The following is a 21,940-nucleotide window of genomic DNA, read 5'->3' on the forward strand; positions in this document are numbered from 1 at the left end:
ACAATAAGGGGGGGGACCTACTGTCCTCCCCCCCGGCCCCCACCCCTGCGCGGTGGGTGGGGGCCCTAATAAAACAATAAGGGGGGGGGGGACCTACTGTCCTCCCCCCCCGGCCCCCACCCCTGCGCGGTGGGTGGGGGCCCTAATAAAACAATAAGGGGGGGGGGGACCTACTGTCCTCCCCCCCGGCCCCCACCCCTGAGCGGTGGGTGGGGGCCCTAATAAAACAATAAGGGGGGGGGACCTACTGTCCTCCCCCCCTGGCCCCCACCCCTGAGCGGTGGGTGGGGGCCCTAATAAAAACAATAAGGGGGGGGGGGACCTACTGTCCTCCCCCCCGGCCCCCACCCCTGAGCGGTGGGTGGGGGCCCTAATAAAACAATAAGGGGGGGGACCTATTGTCCTCCCCCCTGGCCCCCACCCCTGAGCGGTGGGTGGGGGCCCTAATAAAACAATAAGGGGGGGGGACCTACTGTCCTCCCCCCCTGGCCCCCACCCCTGAGCGGTGGGTGGGGGCCCTAATAAAAACAATAAGGGGGGGGGGACCTACTGTCCTCCCCCCGGCCCCCACCCCTGAGCGGTGGGTGGGGGCCCTAATAAAAACAATAAGGGGGGGGGACCTACTGTCCTCCCCCCCGGCCCCCACCCCTGAGCGGTGGGTGGGGGCCCTAATAAACAATAAGGGGGGGGGACCTACTGTCCTCCCCCCTAGCCCCCACCCCTGCGCGGTGGGTGGGGGCCCTAAAAGAACCCCCCCCCCCCATCAAGGTGACTAGGGGTCCCAAGCCCCTAGTCACCCCCCACCCAAAACATTCTATCCCCTACCTACCCCCCTCACCCTAAAAATAGTGAGGGGGGAATAAAATAACTAACCTGTAAAAAAAAAAAAAAAAATTAAACTTGCCATTTGACGTCTTCTTTTTTCTAAATTCTTCTTACTTCAGCCCCCCAAAAGGCCAAATAAAAATCCATAAACCCGTCGCACTTTAAAAAAAAAAAAAAAAAAAACCCGAGCGCAAACAAAAATTAATCCATCTTCACCCATGGAGGGCACGCCGCGTACTGAGCTCCGCAGGGCGGGTCACGGCTTATAAAGCCTTGCCCCGCCCTGCAATTAGGCTTAGAACACAATGATTGGTTGGTTTAAGCCAATCAGAGTGCTCTGTGTCATTTTACACAGCGTGGGAAAATTCAAAAGAACTTTCCCACGCTGTGTAAAATGACAGATCACTGTGATTGGATGGTTTTCAAGCCATCCAATCACAGTGCTCTGTGTCATTTTACAAGCGTGGGAAAATTCCAAAGAACTTTCCCACGCTTGTAAAATGACACAGAGCAGTGTGATTGGATGGATTTCAAACCATCCAATCACAGTGCTCTGTGTCATTTTACACAGCGTGGGAAAGTTCAATTTTCCCACGCTGTGTAAAATGACACAGAGCACTGTGATTGGATGGCTTGAAATCCATCCAATCACACTGCTCTGTGTCATTTTACAAGCGTGGGAAAGTTCTTTGGAATTTTCCCACGCTTGTAAAATGACACAGAGCACTGTGATTGGATGGCTTGAAAACCATCCAATCACAGTGATCTGTCATTTTACACAGCGTGGGAAAGTTCTTTTGAATTTTCCCACGCTGTGTAAAATGACACAGAGCACTCTGATTGGCTTAAACCAACCAATCATTGTGTTCTAAGCCTAATTGCAGGGCGGGGCAAGGCTTTATAAGCCTTGACCCGCCCTGCGGAGCTCAGTACGCGGCGTGCCCTCCATGGGTGAAGATGGATTAATTTTTGTTTGCGCTCGGTTTTTTTTTTTTTTTTTTTTTTTAAAGTGCGACGGGTTTATGGATTTTTATTTGGCCTTTTGGGGGGCTGAAGTAAGAAGAATTTAGAAAAAAGAAGACGTCAAATGGTAAGTTTATTTTTTTTTTTTTTTACAGGTTAGTTATTTTATTCCCCCCTCACTATTTTTAGGGTGAGGGGGGTAGGTAGTGGATAGAATGTTTTGGGTGGGGGGTGACTAGGGGCTTGGGACCCCTAGTCACCTTGATGGGGGGGTTCTTTTAGGGCCCCCACCCACCGCGCAGGGGTGGGGGCTAGGGGGGAGGACAGTAGGTCCCCCCCCCTTATTGTTTATTAGGGCCCCCACCCACCGCTCAGGGGTGGGGGCCGGGGGGGAGGACAGTAGGTCCCCCCCCCCCTTATTGTTTTTATTAGGGCCCCCACCCACCGCTCAGGGGTGGGGGCCAGGGGGGGAGGACAGTAGGTCCCCCCCCCTTATTGTTTTATTAGGGCCCCCACCCACCGCTCAGGGGTGGGGGCCGGGGGGGAGGACAGTAGGTCCCCCCCCCCTTATTGTTTTTATTAGGGCCCCCACCCACCGCTCAGGGGTGGGGGCCAGGGGGGGAGGACAGTAGGTCCCCCCCCCTTATTGTTTTATTAGGGCCCCCACCCACCGCTCAGGGGTGGGGGCCGGGGGGGAGGACAGTAGGTCCCCCCCCCCCTTATTGTTTTTATTAGGGCCCCCACCCACCGCTCAGGGGTGGGGGCCAGGGGGGGAGGACAGTAGGTCCCCCCCCTTATTGTTTTATTAGGGCCCCCACCCACCGCGCAGGGGTGGGGGCCGGGGGGGAGGACAATAGGTCCCCCCCCTTATTGTTTTTAATAGGGCCCCCACCCACCGCGCAGGGGTGGGGGCCAGGGGGGGAGGACAATAGGTCCCCCCCCCCTTATTGTTTTATTAGGGCCCCCACCCACCGCTCAGGGGTGGGGGCCGGGGGGGAGGACAGTAGGTCCCCCCCCCTTATTGTTTTTATTAGGGCCCCCACCCACCGCGCAGGGGTGGGGGCCAGGGGGGGAGGACAGTAGGTCCCCCCCCTTATTGTTTTATTAGGGCCCCCACCCACCGCTCAGGGGTGGGGGCCAGGGGGGGAGGACAGTAGGTCCCCCCCCCCCTTATTGTTTTATTAGGGCCCCCACCCACCGCGCAGGGGTGGGGGCCGGGGGGGAGGACAATAGGTCCCCCCCCCCTTATTGTTTTATTAGGGCCCCCACCCACCGCGCAGGGGTGGGGGCCGGGGGGGGGGGGGGGGGACCTACTTATTACCATTTTTTTTTTTTTTTACAGTGAGCAGCCACAGGCTGCTCACTGTTTAGTGGACATGCCCCTACTCGCGGTATAGCGAGTAGGGGTATTGGGAAGATTTTAATCTCCCTTGTGCTATTATGGGGGTCATATTGACCCCCATAGAGTGAGGGGGGGGGGACATGGGGGGCTTAGGAAGTGGCGAGGAGCACTGCTCCCTGCCGCTTCTATAGTTACATATTACAAGGAGGGAGCTGCACGCCGGTAGCTCCCTCCTTGTAATAAACTGAACGAACAAACTAACACTGATACACAGTGTTAGTTTGTTCATCTGATTTTTTCTATTCATTCATTCGTCTGTCTGATGAATGAATGAATAGGTGAAATTCCCTTTCGCATGTCCAGGTGTTTCACTGGGCATGTGCGGGAATCTCACAGTCTGTGAGTGTGGGTAGATGACGTGTCCCACAGGGACTTCACCTACCCACACAAAGATGGCGGCGCCCTGAATAAAGATCGGGGCAGAAGATAAAGAATTAAAAAGAGGTAATGTGGGGGGCTTAGGGGCATTTGGGGGTGACTAGGGGGTCGATTGGATGTAGTGGAGGCGGGAGGGGGGTTAAAAAAAAAACGGGATTCGGCATGACAGTGCCGCTTTAATGCTGCAAGGTCTGCTTTTTTCTTTATTATATTCTTATGCAAGGATCCCTCAACTTCTTTGCAAATTAATATATCTTTGTTACTCCCTATCAAGACAATTGACAATAGTTTAAAGGGACACTATAGTCACCTGAACAACTTTAGCTTAATGAAGCAGTTTTGGTGTATAGAACATGCCCCTGCAGCCTCACTGCTCAATCCTCTGCCATTTAGGAGTTAAATCCCTTTGTTTATGAACCCTAGTCACACCTCCCTGCATGTGACTTGCACAGCCTTCCATAAACACTTCCTGTAAAGAGAGCCATATTTGGGCTTTCTTTATTGCAAGTTCTGTTTAATTAAGATTTTCGTATCCCCTGCTATGTTAATAGCTTGCTAGACCCTGCAAGATTCTCCTGTATGTGATTAAAGTTCAATTTAGAGATTGAGATACAATTATTTGAGGTAAATTACATCTGTTTGAAAGTGAAACCAGTTTTTTTTTCATGCAGGCTCTGTCAATCATAGCCAGGGGAGGTGTGGCTAGGGCTGCATAAACACAAACAAAGTGATTTAACTCCTAAATGACAGTGAATTGAGCAGTGAAATTGCAGGGGAATGATCTATACACTAAAACTGCTTTATTTAGCTAAAGTAATTTAGGTGACTATAGTGTTCCTTTCACAAAAATATATAAATTCACCTAATGTCACTATCTTGTTTTATTAAATGGAGTCTTCTACAGATTAATAAATCTCATGATATCATCATAGCATTAGGATTAGCTAAACCAGGGAATGTTTGCTTCCTAGATTTTTTTTTTTTTATTGTGTTGATTTCACCATTATTTAGTAAATATGCTGTGTGTGAGATTGGGAAAGTAAAGTCACATCTTGGTTCCCTGTCAATCATTGCTACGACCTTTTTTTTTTTTTCTTCTTCTCCAATTCAGAATGTACCCTTGCTGTACCAGGACAACATTGTGATGCCAATTGCTAATTCTTTAATATACATTTAAATCCCTTTTATTACAAAGCTGGCTTTTTTTTTTTATATGAGGCCACCCTCCTTTTTAATCCATCGCAATGAAATGGTTCAACAACCTGTTAATTATGAGTCATCTGTTTTAACCACTTCATGTACAATACAATTGTAAATATTAGTATTGTAATTTTCATCTCTCATATGTAATTTGTGTTTTCTTCGTTTTGTTTTTACAGGTCTATCACCTGAAATAAGGAAAAACCCTGTTTCTGAGACAGAACAAATCTTTATATCCTACAGGTAACAAACTGTAATGTCAAATTAAGTCTTGTTATAACAAGTTATATATATATATATATATATATATATATATATATATATATATATATATATATATATATTTTGAACTGTCTCAAATAAAGATACATTAGTCGTCTATTGCAATAATGGCTAATCTTTGGCACTAAAGCTTTTCTGGACCATGGCACCCATTATGGCTGGCTGAGCGTACCATAGTTCAGTTCTGCTGGTTTCCTGTCTGTAAACTGCCCCAAGCATTCTTATCTTATCCCCACTGCCCAGGTTGGATTTTAATGGCCATGTGTTAGAACAAGCATGTAAAACTTACGGCCCACAATGACTATCTTTGCGGCCCGTGTTAAATTGGGGAGTGTATTAAATTGGGGCGAAGGGGGTTGCCAGTGTATTAAATTGGGAGAGGTAGGGGGCTGTGTGTTAGAGTGGTGGGAGGGTGCGCAGTGTTTTAAATTGGGGGAGGGAGGGCAGTGTGTTAGATTAAGGGGCAGTGTATTAAATTGGGGGGAGGTGGCAGGGTATTAGAGTGGAGGGAGGGGGGTAAGTGTATTAGGGAGGGGGCGGGGCTGCCGTTGGCTGTGTTTTAGATTGGGGGGCAGTGTATTAGAGCGTGGGGACATGGCAGTGTATAAGAGTGGAGCGTGGGTGGGCAGTGTATTAGATGGAGGCAGTGTACTAGAGTGGGGGTGGGGACAGCGTATTGCATTGTGTCTGCATGGAGGCGCTGAACGCTCACCGTGGAGCTGCTGATTGGCCAGTGTCAGTTAGGCCAATTTTTTTTTTATATACTGTACTTTTTTAAATAAACCTTGTTTTTTTGCGGCCCACTTAAACCTTAAACCTTGTTTATTTGGCCCATGTTAGCCTTTGAGTTTGACATGCTTGTTAGAATTCTATAATGGAGAAAATGCAGTATTCACCTCTTGGTCCCTAACCTTGTACATATTTGGACAGCATAGGGACATGAATGTCCCAGTAATGTAGTTGTTCTGGTGAATATAATCATTCTCTTCAGGCATTTTCGTGCAAACACTGCCTTTTCATTTAAAATGCAGAGTTTACATTGCCGCCTAGGGACACCTCCAGTGGCTACTCCTCAGATGGCTACTAGAGGAGCTTTCTGATGCAGTGCTGCACAGTAGGCAGCACTGCTGTTCAGCGTCTCCACGCTCTGCATGGAGATGCTGAATTTTCCTCATAGAGATGCATTGATTCAATGCATCTCTATGAGGAGGTGCTAATTGACCAAAACAGTGTTTGTCCCTGCCTCCTTGCTGATTTCAGCCAATACAAAGTTTTCCCATGAGATTGATGATATCACTAAGTAGGCGGATCGGGGTCAGAGTCAGCGCCGGCAGACCCACGCGGGTTTAACTACAAATGGAGGAGTGGTGCCTTCTCCATAGTATCCAATAGGGCTTATTTCACTAGAAAGGTTCCCTTCCTCCAAAGGGTTAAAGGACCACTCTAGTGCCAGGAAAACATACTTGTTTTCCTGGCACTAGAGTGCCCTGAGGGTGCCCCCACCCTCAGGGACCCCCTCCCGCCCGGCTCTGGAAAGGGTAAAGGGGTTAAATCTTACCTTTTTCCAGCGCTGGGCGGAGAGATCTCCTCCTGCTCTCCTCCTCCGATCCGCCTCTTCTCCTCCCCGTCGGCTGAATGCGCACGCGCGGCAAGAGCTGCGCGCGCATTCAGCCGGTCACATAGGAAAGCATTCATAATGCTTTCCTATGGACGCTGGCGTGCTCTCACAGTGAAAATCACAGTGAGAAGCACGCAAGCGCCTCTAGCGGCTGTCAATGAGACAGCCACTAGAGGACATAGGGGGAAGGCTTAACCCATTCATAAACATAGCAGTTTCTCTGAAACTGCTATGTTTATGAAAAAATGGGTTAACCCTAGAAGGACCTGGCACCCAGACCACCTCATTAAGCTGAAGTGGTCTGGGTGCCTAGAGTGGTCCTTTAACCCCTTAAGGACACACGACATGTGTGACATGTCATGATTCCCTTTTATTCCAGAAGTTTGGTCCTTAAGGGGTTAAAGTAACCCTTTTAAAGGCATTACTTGCCTATAATATATTAATCATCATTATGTGTCTTCCATGTACAAACACACCTCACCATGTATCTTTGAGTGAAATATAAACTAAATAAAAATAAATCCAGACAAAAAATGAAACTTTTGTTTGTCTTCTGACTTTTAATCCTGTCTCGTATGTTCTATGAAAACACTGCTTTAACATCATCCTAGCTTCTTTGTAAAAGTGTCAGGTTTGAGCAACGGAACCCAAAAGTAGGCTTTGTTTTAAATGCAACAAATACTATAAATAAATGTTTGACTACCAGCAACGGCTGATTGGACAGGGAAAACACAACACACTGGAGTGTTACATGCTGTTATGGAAACTGATGCTTTTCAAGCAGGGAGGAAAAACACAAACTATTTTTATTGGTATTTTCATCCATCCCTTTTCCCTGTGTAATGCATTGATTAGTGGTAAATAAAACAATTCTAAAGAAAATTATCTTTATGGACCACTAGAGGCTCTGATAGTTACATTTTAAATAGTTAACACACCACTAAATTGAAGTTATAAATCTGTGCATTTCAAACATTGAAAAATTAATGTTACATTTATTGTGCTTACCAATAGTCTTTTTCTTTCTTATTAAAACGGCGATCCTATCCTTAACAATGGTATTATTATGTTACTGAGATCAATACATTTTTGCGTGTCTTAGTGGGGGTTTCCTAGTTGGACATTTTACCGTTCATGCGATAACCAGGATCCAAATAGCACAAAGAGACCAAATGAGCATTTGGGTTCAGTTGCTGAATGTAAGCAATATTCACATGAACTAACGTATGTCTTACGTAATATTATTAATATTTTATACAAATTATATCCATATACATATATCTGTATTAAAATAGGTGGACCCCAGAAATAATTGTACCCTTTCATCTGTAAAAGTCTCAATGACAGACAGAAATATGTAGGTTTACATAAGTTCTATATCATGTGCTGTACAGGTATACTCAGACATACTTGGTTTTTATGGGTTTACCAGTGCTTGTCTTCCAAATCTATGTAGCCATCCAAAGGCTATGACGATCAAAGTGTGTCCTTCAATAATTTGGGTGTAAGCTGATCACCTGTCCCCTGTGTTTTCCTAAACAGCAAATGCCAATAATACATTCTTGAGCAGTGGTTCATTGGTATTCTGGAACAGCGGTTCCTAATCTTATATGGACCAAGAGAACATTTTTTTGAGGGACTTTTACTTTTTTCCTTCATTGATGGCTTCACATATACTTGTAGTCTCACTAGAACAGGGATAGGCAACCTTCGGCACTCCAGATGTTTTGGACTACTCCTCCCATGATGCTTTGCTAGCATTATGGGTGTAAGAACATTATGGGGGATGTAGTCCACAACATCTAGAGTGACGAAGGTTGCCTACCCCTGCACTAGAACAATATGCAGCACACTTCTAACCAAATTTACTTATTCATTTTATTTATTTTTCACAATTTTGGAAATCATAGTGTTAAACTCAATAATCACTTAACAAATACATATTCTAAGACTGCATTCAGTCTGGTACATAACACTTAAAATATGTTTCTAAAGGCTATTTTTGATCTGAAACGTTGCAGTTGTCATTTTGTTGATATGATATATGTTTGAATTCTACGTTTTCGTGACACACTTGGGATACACCATTGTAACCACATTGCATATCTATGAGGACTTACAGCTATTGATCTTCAGTAAGCCTCTGCTATGATATCCACTATGTTTTTGGTGTCTAGTAGAGGTAACAGTGCACTTGCAGTTTTTTCCCTGCTTACTCTCTTGCCCACTTATGAATTGCTGCAGCCCTAGAACTGATCTAGGATGATTTGGTGCCACCATTTTAGTTCTGTCTTGTACATGCACTCACTGCAACGAATGCTGTTTTTTATGTTTGACTCTAAATCAGCATTCTTATTATTCTATTCTTAATTCAGTTGTTTTTGTTTTTAAGAATACATATTACACAACTTGAATGTTACATACATTGTTTTCACCCTATTCTACACCTCCCACTGTAGTGGTGCCATTAGTGCCTTGTCCTTTTAAATGTGTTCCACTGGGACCCGCTACCTATCTACTCTCTGAATAAGCTCTCTTAACTAAGCTATATGGGGCCATCAACAGACAATCTCAGCCACTGAGATATGTCAAGGGGCTGGAGGGAGAAAGAGATACACAAAGTGACTGGGGGGTGAGAAAGACACAAAGTGACTGGGGGGTGAGAAAGACACAAAGTTACTGGGGGGTGAGAAAGACACAAAGTGACTGGGGGGTGAGAAAGACACAAAGTGACTGGGGGGTGAGAAAGACACAAAGTTACTGGGGGGTGAGAAAGACACAAAGTGACTGGGGGGTGAGAAAGACACAAAGTGACTGGGGAGTGAGAAAGACACAAAGTGACTGGGGGGTGAGAAAGACACAAAGTGACTGGGGGTGAGAAAGACACAAAGTGACTGGGGCGGGTGAGAAAGACACAAAGTGACTGGGGCGGGTGAGAAAGACACAAAGTGACTGGGGGGTGAGAAAGACACAAAGTGACTGTGGGGTGAGAGAGACACAACGTGACTGTGGGGTGAGAAAGACACAAAGTGGCTGGGGGTGAGAAAGACACAAAGTGGCTGGGGGTGAGAAAGACACAAAGTGGCTGGGGGTGAGAAAGACCCAAAGTGACTGGGGGGTGAGAAAGACACAAAGTGGCTGGGGGTGAGAAAGACACAAAGTGGCTGGGGAAGTATGAGAGACACAGGGGAGCTAAAAAGATACACTAAAAAGGGGTTGTACTACAAAAAAGGGGGGATAAGATGCACTAAAAATGTTAAGCCATTCAAAAGAGGTTATAAGAAATACCAAAAGGGGGGTTAAGAGAGACACAGGTGAATATGTATTTTTTTTAGGGGAGGGGGAGGCAGCAAAATAAATCTTTTGCCTGTGTAAGCCATAACTTATTATACACAATTATTGCCGTGAACCCAAGATAGTTTTTTATAAGGGCACAAAAGGCTAGATGCACCAAACCGTCCCTAAAATTCCTGCTTTCTCCCTAGGTGCCAGAATTTCCTTTGGGAGGTTTTACATACTGAGAGATCCAAATATATTTGTGCACAGTCTCCCCTGACACCGCAATCCACTACTGCAGTTAACCCTTCCATTCTGGAATAATTCTCAAGTGCATACTTTATGGGGATGTTTTATTAGATAATACACTGAGTGAGAAATAATTAAAACAATTGAAATCCTGACAAACACCTGCTTTTGTTCATGGAAAACCTGATATAAATCACAAAGATTAAATTTATTTTAAAAAATAAATAAAAATCTTTCCTGATCAAAGAAATTACTTTGGATAGCGATACAGCAAAACATTCCTTGTGAACATCTCACTAAAAAGCCCTTTTATATGATGATTGGTAGAGATTTACAATCCCCTGAAGAAAACTTGAACAAAGGAGAGATTAAAGTGTTATTCAAAAGAGTATTAAACATTGTTTGTTGATATCTAATTTGGGATTTGCTCAAGTAGACAGGACAATGTTAATTTCTTCATTAGTAAGAACATACAGAAAATGCAATGAAGTTAATGTCTCCTCCTTCCTCTAAAATGTATTCTCCCGAGAGACCTTTGTTCATTTATATGTATGAGAGTATTCATACGATGATATATATATACATATATATATATATATATATATATATATATATATGTATATATATATATATATATCATGTCTCCTGTTTTACGCAGTTCTTCTTTAAAATCTTAAATATGTCTGTGTAGAACACAAGATATAAAATGTAATACATTTGGACCATGACCACTTCCATGGTTTGAAGTGGTCATGGTGTTTGGAGTCTTTATATGCAGTGTTTCAAAGCGAGAATGCTGAGTTTAACCCCTTTATAATTCTACCCCCAGCAGTGTCAATGGGATATCTGAGGTGTAACTCCATCTCTAGTAGTGTCATTGACTAATGTCACATCTATGTAAATTGCAATGCACCACATTTAATTAATTGACTGAGACTGGTCAGCTGATGCTCCCAGCCAATGAATGAGTGGCAGGATCGGCATCTAGCATCTACAGGCCTGCAGAAGCCAGATGTTGGAAATCCTGCTAGCGCTGGCTTCCCCCCGATCCACCTCTTTGACTGACATCATCAGTATTGATGATATCAGCAAAAGCATTGGATTGGTTGAAGATGGTCAATTCTGATGATCTCAGCCAAAGGGGTGGGGGGCATAGCTAAACACCACCCTGGCCAATCAGCATCACATGGTAAAGTACCACAAGATGTGATGCCGTTTTTTGTAATAGGGGGACCACTTGGCTTTCTGGGTGGGATGCAGTTCTTCTAGCTGATAATCCTATTAGTACTAGTTAAGGAATCATTGCTTAACTGGAGTCTACCATAACTGTGGAAAATACTTGTGTGACATTCCTAACGCTTTCTTAAATTCCATTTGTACCACTGACACCGCTAGATTCCTCATTGTTTTGTTATCCTTTCTCATGGAAATACACAGTTTTTATTGTAATCTCCATTATGTTTCAAGCAGGAAATTGCATTTCTGATGAGTTTAAAGTCACTTCTTTCATTAAACCATTACTTGTCCTGAATTAATTCTTGAAAATGAAGCTATTGAGGAAAAAGGAGATGCTCTCTGTCTTCTTCTCAAGGACAGCTGACCTTCTCGTCGCCAAAAAGGCGAACCCCTTGCCAGCACATATGACTACAGACTATTACATTAATCTGTTTAGCCGCTGTACCAGCTGCTTGCATGTTTTTAATTATCTTATTAGATGAAATATCGTTGACCTATCAAATAAAAATCAAGGTGAGTTATTTTTTGTAACTTGCTGTTTTGCATGTTATTTTCCTAAATACATCATAATGGCTTGCCTATTATTATTGTAAAGAAAGCCATTGAAGTTGACATTTTATTTTGGCTCATAAAATAACTAAATTCCTGAAGGGCAATTGTAGTTTCACAGAGATTAAAGTTTAATGCTACATATAAAATAATACTGTTCTCAGTGTTGACACAGGAGATTTCTTTTGTGCTGCCTTTGTGATGTGCAAACAAATGAAAACCTTTTCTTACGGGCTCTTTCCACCTCTTAATATATACTTGTGTGATCTCATATAATGTAGATTCATTGCAACTAATGGGTTGTTTTATGAACAACACGCAAGTTCTTTAACCCATTTGTGACTGAGGCTTTTTCAAGATTCTGTGCGTTTGGGACTGAGGGCTGTTTGGCTCTTCTGCTATTTGTTCACCCTGATTTAACACTTATTCTTTAAGTGCACCCTTACACTCAGTATAGAGCCATCCCTAGAGGAACTTGGTTGGGTTAATTGAACTCAAGCTGCACTTGGAGGGAGGTAACATTTTGCTGCCTCTCAATCGGTGCAAGCTGCAGGTGGTCCCTGCATGCCTCCGAACTGCCCCCACTATGCATTAGTTTCCTCTCATTAATGTGCTTTGTACCTGTGTATGAGTATGTGTTGTGTTTGCATGTTGTTGTGTCCGTATATGTAAATGGTGTGATGCCCGATGACATTGAGGTTCTGCCCGTGTGAGATCTGCAACAATAACCGCACCTTCAACTGCTGACCATGACCACACATGTGAGCAAATAACAGGAAACAGTATAGAGGTGGCGCTAAAGGATCAAGTAGGTGAATGGTGCAGCTAAACCCAAGTATATCACCACTATATATACTTAAAGAAAATACTGTACAACCAAAGAAAGGTAAAAGCGCACACACACCAAGGGGAGTTATTACCTGAAATATGACAAATAATAGGTATCTCCTCCTTATATACAATGAGTAGATTCACTTATAGAATTCCCTATGCAAAAAATATAAACACAGAGAAGGACATAGTGCAACCTGTATATTATATACAATAAAATGGGAAATTCTGGGGCGGAGCCAGCGCCTGCACGAGCTGGACGCACATCGGAACAGCTCCGTGCACTAACCCTGTCAAAACAACATTTAGCGGATCCCGAACCTGCCCCAAAAGCACCCGCACGTAGCCCCAGACATGGGGAAGAAAGCGAAGAAGCTCCGGGCGGACCCGGGATCGGGCTCCCGCAATATCGGAGACTTCCTCCACACTGCTCCGCGGCTCGGCACAGCCAAAATGGCGGCGGCTGAGGCCTGCACTCCAACAACATCGGATGAGGACGACGCTCTCGCTGATCTTTATCTGCCATCCCGACCACACACAGGGCCACATACAGGGCCACACACAGGGCCACACACAGGGTCACCAACTGTCTTTCTGGCAGACTCTGCACCAGCAACCAAGGCAGACATTAAGGCCTTAATGGTCGAAATCAAAGCCATGTTCCAGGCAGACATGGCCCCGATCAGGGAAGCAGTGGCCAAACTTACTGACAAGGTGAAGGCAGTGGAAGAGGACCTGGAAGGCACCAAACTGGCTCAATCGGCCACTGACGCCGCTATCAGCGCCCTACAAAAGCAATGCGCAGACCAGCAGGGGCAAATCGCTTCAATGGAAGACAGAGCTAGAGCCTGAAACCTCAGAATCCGGGGGATACCGGAAACGGTTGCCGGAGCGGAGCTCCCCCACTACTGCCGGAGGCTCATCGCCACACTGCTGCTGCCCAAACAGGCTAAGCAGGTCGTGGTGGACTCCTGCTTTCGCCTTCCCAAGGCTCCCAGCGCAGCCCGCGAAGCGCCTAAGGACGTACTGCTGAAAATGTCCAGAGACTCGGACCGCGGAGCAATCATGGCGGCGGTGAGGGACTCCGCAACGGTGTCCTTTGAGGGGGCACAACTGATGTTCTACCGGGATTTATCCAGACAAACACTCAGCTGGCGGAGAAACCTCAAGCCAGTCACCCAGCTACTGCAAGAGCATGCGATCCCCTACCGGTGGGGCACACGTCGGATCCTGGTCGACAAGGCCGGCAAACAACATAAGCTGACATCCCACCTGGAAGCACCAACATTCCTCCAGCTCCTGGGAATACCAGCAGAGAAGGTACCACGGATGGACCATCCAACATGGACAGTCGAGGGCATCACTCCCTTCGTACCCAGGAAAGTGGGAAGTGAGCAACCTTCTTGAAGACCGCAACTGCCGACACATCTACAAATGGCCCGCACTTAGCATGGCCCACATGACTGTCGGTCGCAGAGACCCACCGCAGAAAGAACTTTACCCTAATGCAGGACTTCACTGGCTCCGTGAGCTATAAGACTAGCCCACTGTTAAGTTTTACAACCCCCCCCCCCCCTTTTCACATTGTGTGCAATGAACGGCAGCCGTTCCTCACCCACCCACAAGCACTAAGCCTCATCCCAGGCTATGTTTAATAAGCCAGTAGTATTGCCAGCAGAGGCAAACCAGCGAACCACCCTTCCCCACCCCTCCCCACCAACCACCTTAGTAGAGCACAAAGCCCATAGCGAGACCGATAAGCGATAAGGCGCTAAAAGATCCCAAGCTAGCCCCCCCTCATGACACCACACCGACCTAACACACACTGTCCAAGCAGAGGGAACCCCTGGCAACATAACCTAAAAAAAAAAAAAAAAAAGAGTTGACTACTGCTATGAAACCCCCAGTTCTTGACATATATATATATATCTGTATGTTTTGATATGTACCTATAAGTTTCATATGTCTTGTTATCTTTTGGCGAATACTCGCAAAAATAAAGAATAAAAAAAAAATCTCAATCGGTGCAAGCTGCAGGTGGTCCCTGCATGCCTCCGAACTGCCCCCACTATGCATTAGTTTCCTCTCATTAATGTGCTTTGTACCTGTGTATGAGTATGTGTTGTGTTTGCATGTTGTTGTGTCCGTATATGTAAATGGTGTGATGCCCGATGACATTGAGGTTCTGCCCGTGTGAGATCTGCAACAATAACCGCACCTTCAACTGCTGACCATGACCACACATGTGAGCAAATAACAGGAAACAGTATAGAGGTGGCGCTAAAGGATCAAGTAGGTGAATGGTGCAGCTAAACCCAAGTATATCACCACTATATATACTTAAAGAAAATACTGTACAACCAAAGAAAGGTAAAAGCGCACACACACCAAGGGGAGTTATTACCTGAAATATGACAAATAATAGGTATCTCCTCCTTATATACAATGAGTAGATTCACTTATAGAATTCCCTATGCAAAAAATATAAACACAGAGAAGGACATAGTGCAACCTGTATATTATATACAATAAAATGGGAAATTCTGGGGCGGAGCCAGCGCCTGCACGAGCTGGACGCACATCGGAACAGCTCCGTGCACTAACCCTGTCAAAACAACATTTAGCGGATCCCGAACCTGCCCCAAAAGCACCCGCACGTAGCCCCAGACATGGGGAAGAAAGCGAAGAAGCTCCGGGCGGACCCGGGATCGGGCTCCCGCAATATCGGAGACTTCCTCCACACTGCTCCGCGGCTCGGCACAGCCAAAATGGCGGCGGCTGAGGCCTGCACTCCAACAACATCGGATGAGGACGACGCTCTCGCTGATCTTTATCTGCCATCCCGACCACACACAGGGCCACATACAGGGCCACACACAGGGCCACACACAGGGTCACCAACTGTCTTTCTGGCAGACTCTGCACCAGCAACCAAGGCAGACATTAAGGCCTTAATGGTCGAAATCAAAGCCATGTTCCAGGCAGACATGGCCCCGATCAGGGAAGCAGTGGCCAAACTTACTGACAAGGTGAAGGCAGTGGAAGAGGACCTGGAAGGCACCAAACTGGCTCAATCGGCCACTGACGCCGCTATCAGCGCCCTACAAAAGCAATGCGCAGACCAGCAGGGGCAAATCGCTTCAATGGAAGACAGAGCTAGAGCCCGAAACCTCAGAATCCGGGGGATACCGGAAACGGTTGCCGGAGCGGAGCTCCCCCACTACTGCCGGAGGCTCATCGCCACACTGCTGCTGCCCAAACAGGCTAAGCAGGTCGTGGTGGACTCCTGCTTTCGCCTTCCCAAGGCTCCCAGCGCAGCCCGCGAAGCGCCTAAGGACGTACTGCTGAAAATGTCCAGAGACTCGGACCGCGGAGCAATCATGGCGGCGGTGAGGGACTCCGCAACGGTGTCCTTTGAGGGGGCACAACTGATGTTCTACCGGGATTTATCCAGACAAACACTCAGCTGGCGGAGAAACCTCAAGCCAGTCACCCAGCTACTGCAAGAGCATGCGATCCCCTACCGGTGGGGCACACGTCGGATCCTGGTCGACAAGGCCGGCAAACAACATAAGCTGACATCCCACCTGGAAGCACCAACATTCCTCCAGCTCCTGGGAATACCAGCAGAGAAGGTACCACGGATGGACCATCCAACATGGACAGTCGAGGGCATCACTCCCTTCGTACCCAGGAAAGTGGGAAGTGAGCAACCTTCTTGAAGACCGCAACTGCCGACACATCTACAAATGGCCCGCACTTAGCATGGCCCACATGACTGTCGGTCGCAGAGACCCACCGCAGAAAGAACTTTACCCTAATGCAGGACTTCACTGGCTCCGTGAGCTATAAGACTAGCCCACTGTTAAGTTTTACAACCCCCCCCCCCCCCTTTTCACATTGTGTGCAATGAACGGCAGCCGTTCCTCACCCACCCACAAGCACTAAGCCTCATCCCAGGCTATGTTTAATAAGCCAGTAGTATTGCCAGCAGAGGCAAACCAGCGAACCACCCTTCCCCACCCCTCCCCACCAACCACCTTAGTAGAGCACAAAGCCCATAGCGAGACCGATAAGCGATAAGGCGCTAAAAGATCCCAAGCTAGCCCCCCCTCATGACACCACACCGACCTAACACACACTGTCCAAGCAGAGGGAACCCCTGGCAACATAACCTAAAAAAAAAAAAAAAAAGAGTTGACTACTGCTATGAAACCCCCAGTTCTTGACATATATATATATATCTGTATGTTTTGATATGTACCTATAAGTTTCATATGTCTTGTTATCTTTTGGCGAATACTCGCAAAAATAAAGAATAAAAAAAAAAAAAAAAAGGGAAATTCTGAGATGAAATCACTCACACTTTGATGAGCCGTTTAAAAGTAGGCTCAGGACTTATGTAGCTTTTATGTCACTTAAATGGGACATACGCATTTCTTTAACTCTTCAGGCAGGTTCCCCTTGAATCTCAATAATCGTCAAGTTTGGAGTCAGGAGCCAGGAGTATCAGGATAAGTGATTTATTTAAAAAAATAAAAATAATAAAAAGCAATATTGCACAACGCGTTTCAACCAACTGTTAGTGGTCTTCCTCAGGTGCTCTTCTAGGTTACAATGAATATACTCCAGCTTATATAGGGGGTAGTATTGCAGGCTTAATTACTTAGTTTAAAACACCTGCATAGGTAATTACCTTATATGGTCCGCACCGGATGTGATCTGCCACCTCCAATATGGCTCCACATCCAGTTCGGAAACACACATTCATGGAGCGGCGGAGTTATACAATAAATGACCGAAAACATAGAAATACAATACTATAATTAATGTCCTCCCCCCATCATAGTCAACATACACGATATGGTTAAATCGTGTGTGACTATGGAGATGGGGGTATTGTGAGTCCGTTCCGTTATTCCGTCGCGTCACTTCCAGTGACGTATGTAGCAATGGAGTCCGTCCGTCGCGTCACTTCCGGTTTCGCTGAAAGTCAGTCGGCAGAATTTCTTCCCTCTTATAAAGTTATAGGAATGTTCATTTCAACTTGAAGCCGAGGTGGCCATCTTTAGAGTGGGCAAACAGTCCCAATATGTAAATACTCGTACCACAGGGCAAACATTGCATATAAAATAGGAAAAATAAATATACATATTAATTACCTCATCAAGCACTGTTTAATAGCATAAACAGATGTATATATATCTCTTATGTAGATCACTAAGATAGATAGTAAGTGAAATGCATTAAATTTAAAGTGCATGAAGTTAAAGTGCTACATGAACCCAATACAAAATAACTGTGCAAAATACTATAAAAATACAATAACCATAGAAAACCAGTTGTCCAGCAAATTCTTAATCTCAAGCGCTAGAACTAAAATAAAAACCTCTCCATATAGGAGACATATAATAAATATATTTTACAAATATGTAAAATCCAGACTTATAAAAATAGTACAAAAGAAAGGGGCTAAAAAGGGCTAAAAAGGACCACCAAAAAGAGGAGAAGGGTAAAAAGGGGTAATTATCGCCAGTGCGGACTATCCCAATTTGCATCTGTTATAACAACTTATTGATCTCAAAATCAATATTTAATCCTCTTGGGGTCAGGGAACGTAATTCAAAGATCCACTTGGATTCCTTTAAACTAAGAGCTTTGGATATGTCCCCACCTCTCCAATGTCCTGCCACTTTTTCAATAGCAAAAAAACTTAGAAACCTGGGATCCGAACCATGGTGTTGTAAAAAATGTCTGGATACATTATGGTTCGGAAAACCTTTCTGAATATTCCTGAGGTGTTCGCTAATCCTTATCTTGAGTTGGCGGGACGTTTTCCCCACGTATTGCTATCCGCAACTACATTGTAGGAGATAAATTACATAGGTAGAATGACAAGTGATTAAAGTTTTAATATGATACTCTTTTCTAGTCACTGATGAATGAAAGTTTTCTACTTTTTTATTTAGTCTTAGGGTATTGCAGCAAGCTCTACAAGATCCACAGTAGAAAAAACCCTTCTGTTCTTGCGTCCAATTGCTTAAAAAATTCCTCGGCGCTTCTGTTTTAATGAAACTAGATGTTACCATTTGTTTGAGGTTTTTCGCACCCCTAAATATAAATTTAGGTTTATTGCCTATATACTGCTTAATATCCTCCTCATGTTGTAAAATGTGCCAGTTTTTGTTAATAATTTTTTTAATGGCACCAATATTACTGGAGAAATTAAAAATCAACGGGATCTGTTTATTTTGTTGACCTAAATAATTTTTCCCTTTATATTGTAGCAGAGGGGACCTGTCCATATTGGACATATCAGGTTGGCAATATGGACAGGTCCCCTCTGCTACAATTCGTCCCTGACGAAGGTGCATTACCTAAGCACCGAAACGCGCATCGGGCGTTTTGATACTACCACTTTGTTGTTCTCACATGGGCACTTACTAGACACCTTGGGTGTAGAGCACCTTGATGATGCTCTAAACCACTACGTTTGATTTGTTCTTTCCTTTTTTCCCTACTATGTCTGTTTAGTTAGTTTTATAGGGAGAGAGGCTTTATAAAGTAACTGTCAGCGCATTTGCTACTGACCTTTGATTTTGTTCTATATTTCTCTCTCTATCTATCTTTAGGACCCCTGGTATATATTTATACTATCTGAGTCTCTCTATAGGACTCCTGTACACCTGAAGGGGGGTTAGGGACCTATATTATTCCATCGATTTTTAGGTTGGTGGATTTTTAGGTTGGTGGATATGTTTAGGTCCCATTCCTTTATATGCAATAGAGGACTGTATGGATTTGGGGTTACTAGGGGTATGGATACTTTCATTTAGTATTTTTCATTAAAGACATTTTTTATTTTTTTTATTTCTTGTATCCTATATATACCTCTGCACTTTTGCTATAGTGCATGTGTTCCCTACTCCAGTTTTGCCACATAGTAAGGATTAGGTTTTTTGTATATACTTTGTTTAGTTGTAGTATTTACTTTAGCCTCACCTTTTTTGTTTTGGGCTATTGAGCCAATCATCAGTTATATCCTCATTTTCCAGTTGCCTATACTGATATCCAGGGGATGCACGGGGTCTCACAACTTGCTCTAGTTTGAGACCCTTTAGCATCTGTTTTCCTTGGTTTGCATCGACTTAGTTTAGGGGTTAAGCCCCTGGAGACCCCTGGAGTCTCCTTGCGGTACACAGGTTAGCGTGGCCACACTGTGACTGTCCCGGTTGGGTCCAGTTATTCAGTCTGTTCCCTGCTACCTGTTTCTTGTCTTTTTTTTCTAAGTAACAGTCATGTGATTGCCCACCCAAATCAGTGACCGTGATTTGGGGAGGTGCACTAATAGCATATCCACTCCCATTAGATGAAAACTCTCCACCCAATGCCCATGGATATGTGGACAATACTACGTCCCCCATGTATTTTAAAGATTCTACACGCGGCTTAAGGAATTTCCTGCTTAACTATATAAAACCATTCCCTACTCACTCCCTACTGTGGAAGGGGATTGGGAAGAATCACCACCCATGCGTTGGGGATGGGGCTTCAAGAACATGTCCTTCCCCATTATAGCATCCACCAGCTACTCAGTGTGTATAATAGCTGCAATGGGTGGGGACAGACAAAGGCATAATGTCCCTATCTACAGGTGATACTCGAAAAATTAGAATATCGTGCAAAAGTTAATTTATTTCAGTAATGCAATGTAAAAGGGGAAACTAATATATGAGATAGACGCATTATATGCAAAGCAAGATAGTTCAAGCCGTGATTTGTCATAAGTGCGATGATTATGGCTTACAGCTCATGAAAACTCCAAATCCACAATGTCAGTAAATTAGAATATTGTGAAAAGGTGTAATATTTTAGGCTCACAGTGTCCCACTCTAATCAGCTAAGTAAGCCATAACACCTGCAAAGAGTTTCTGAGCCTTTAAATGGTCTCTCAGTCTGGTTCAGTAGGAATCACAATCATGGGGAAGACATGCTGACCTGACAGTTGTGCAGAAAACCATCAATGACACCCTCCATAAGGAAGGCAAGCCTCAAAATGTAATTGCAAAGGAAATTGAATGTTCCCAAAGTGCTGTCTCAAAGCACATTAATAGAAAGTTATTTGGAAGGGAAAAGTTTGGAAGAAAAATGTGCACAAGCAGCAGGGATGACTGCAGCCTGGAGAGGATTGTCAGGAAAAGGCCATTCAAAAGTGTTGGGGACTTTCACAAGGAGTGGACTGAGGCTGGAGTCACTGCATCAAGAGCCACCACACACAGACGGATCCTGGACACGGGCTTAAGATGTCGTATTCCTCTTGTCAAGCCACTCCTGAACAACAAACAACGTCAGAAGCGTCTTACCTGGTCTGTTGCTCAGTGGTCCAAAGTCCTCTTTTCTGATGAGAGCAACTTTTGCATCTCATTTGGAAACCATGGACACAGAGTCTGGAGGAAGAATAGAGAGGCACACAGTGCAAGATGCTTGAAGTCCAGTGTAACGACAAGTCAGTATATTGTTCCTTTCGCAGAAGGAGAGTCAAATGACACATCTGGTTACATAATACACAATGGAACACAAAATGAATACATCTTTTGACAATTGTACAGTTTTTGGTCTCTTAACCTACAATCCCTCTTGGTCCTTAATCTATTGACCAAAAGTCCTGTGTCATCCAGGTTAGGGTCGCACGAGTGGATATATGGTGTGTTTTAGCGTTGAAGTATATCGATTTAGGGGACTTGTTTAGTGGGTCCAGGTCCACCGTTTATCATGGTGAGCCATGGTGTCCATATTTGTTCTATCTCTCTTTTTTTATGTAAGAGTCTGCAGAGAGTATCTCGTATTGATAGTTATGATGTATTTTGTGTATTAGTTCGTTTCCAAGAGGGGCATTTAGTGCTATTCCAGCCTTGGGTCAATAGATGTCGTGCTGCTAGAATAACAAGATAGGCTATTTTTTTAAATCTATTTTGTCCCATTGGGTTGGGAAGGTCCGTAACAGTGCTAGTGATGGTGTTATAGGAGTTGTGTAATTCAGAGATTGTTGTAATATTTGCTGAACATGTTTCCATAAGGGTTTTATCTTGGTGCATTCCCACCAGATGTGAGTCATATTGCCCTCTTCAGAC

The 21,940-nt window shown here is 44.8% G+C and overlaps 1 protein-coding gene across 2 annotated transcripts in view; it reads left to right on the top strand.

Annotated features, from left to right (window-relative positions):
- The window catches only part of TBC1D5 (TBC1 domain family member 5), a 571,110-nt gene that overhangs the window by 228,420 nt on the left and 320,750 nt on the right, over nt 1–21,940 (top strand). For both annotated transcript variants that reach the window (XM_063452310.1, XM_063452309.1), the window contains exon 5: nt 4,948–5,011. In XM_063452310.1, coding sequence (XP_063308380.1) covers nt 4,948–5,011 — 64 coding nt within the window. The remainder of the gene's footprint in view (nt 1–4,947; nt 5,012–21,940) is intronic.

Source organism: Pelobates fuscus, chromosome 4 (genome assembly GCF_036172605.1).
Source record: "Pelobates fuscus isolate aPelFus1 chromosome 4, aPelFus1.pri, whole genome shotgun sequence".
NCBI classification, from domain to species: Eukaryota; Metazoa; Chordata; class Amphibia; order Anura; family Pelobatidae; genus Pelobates; species Pelobates fuscus.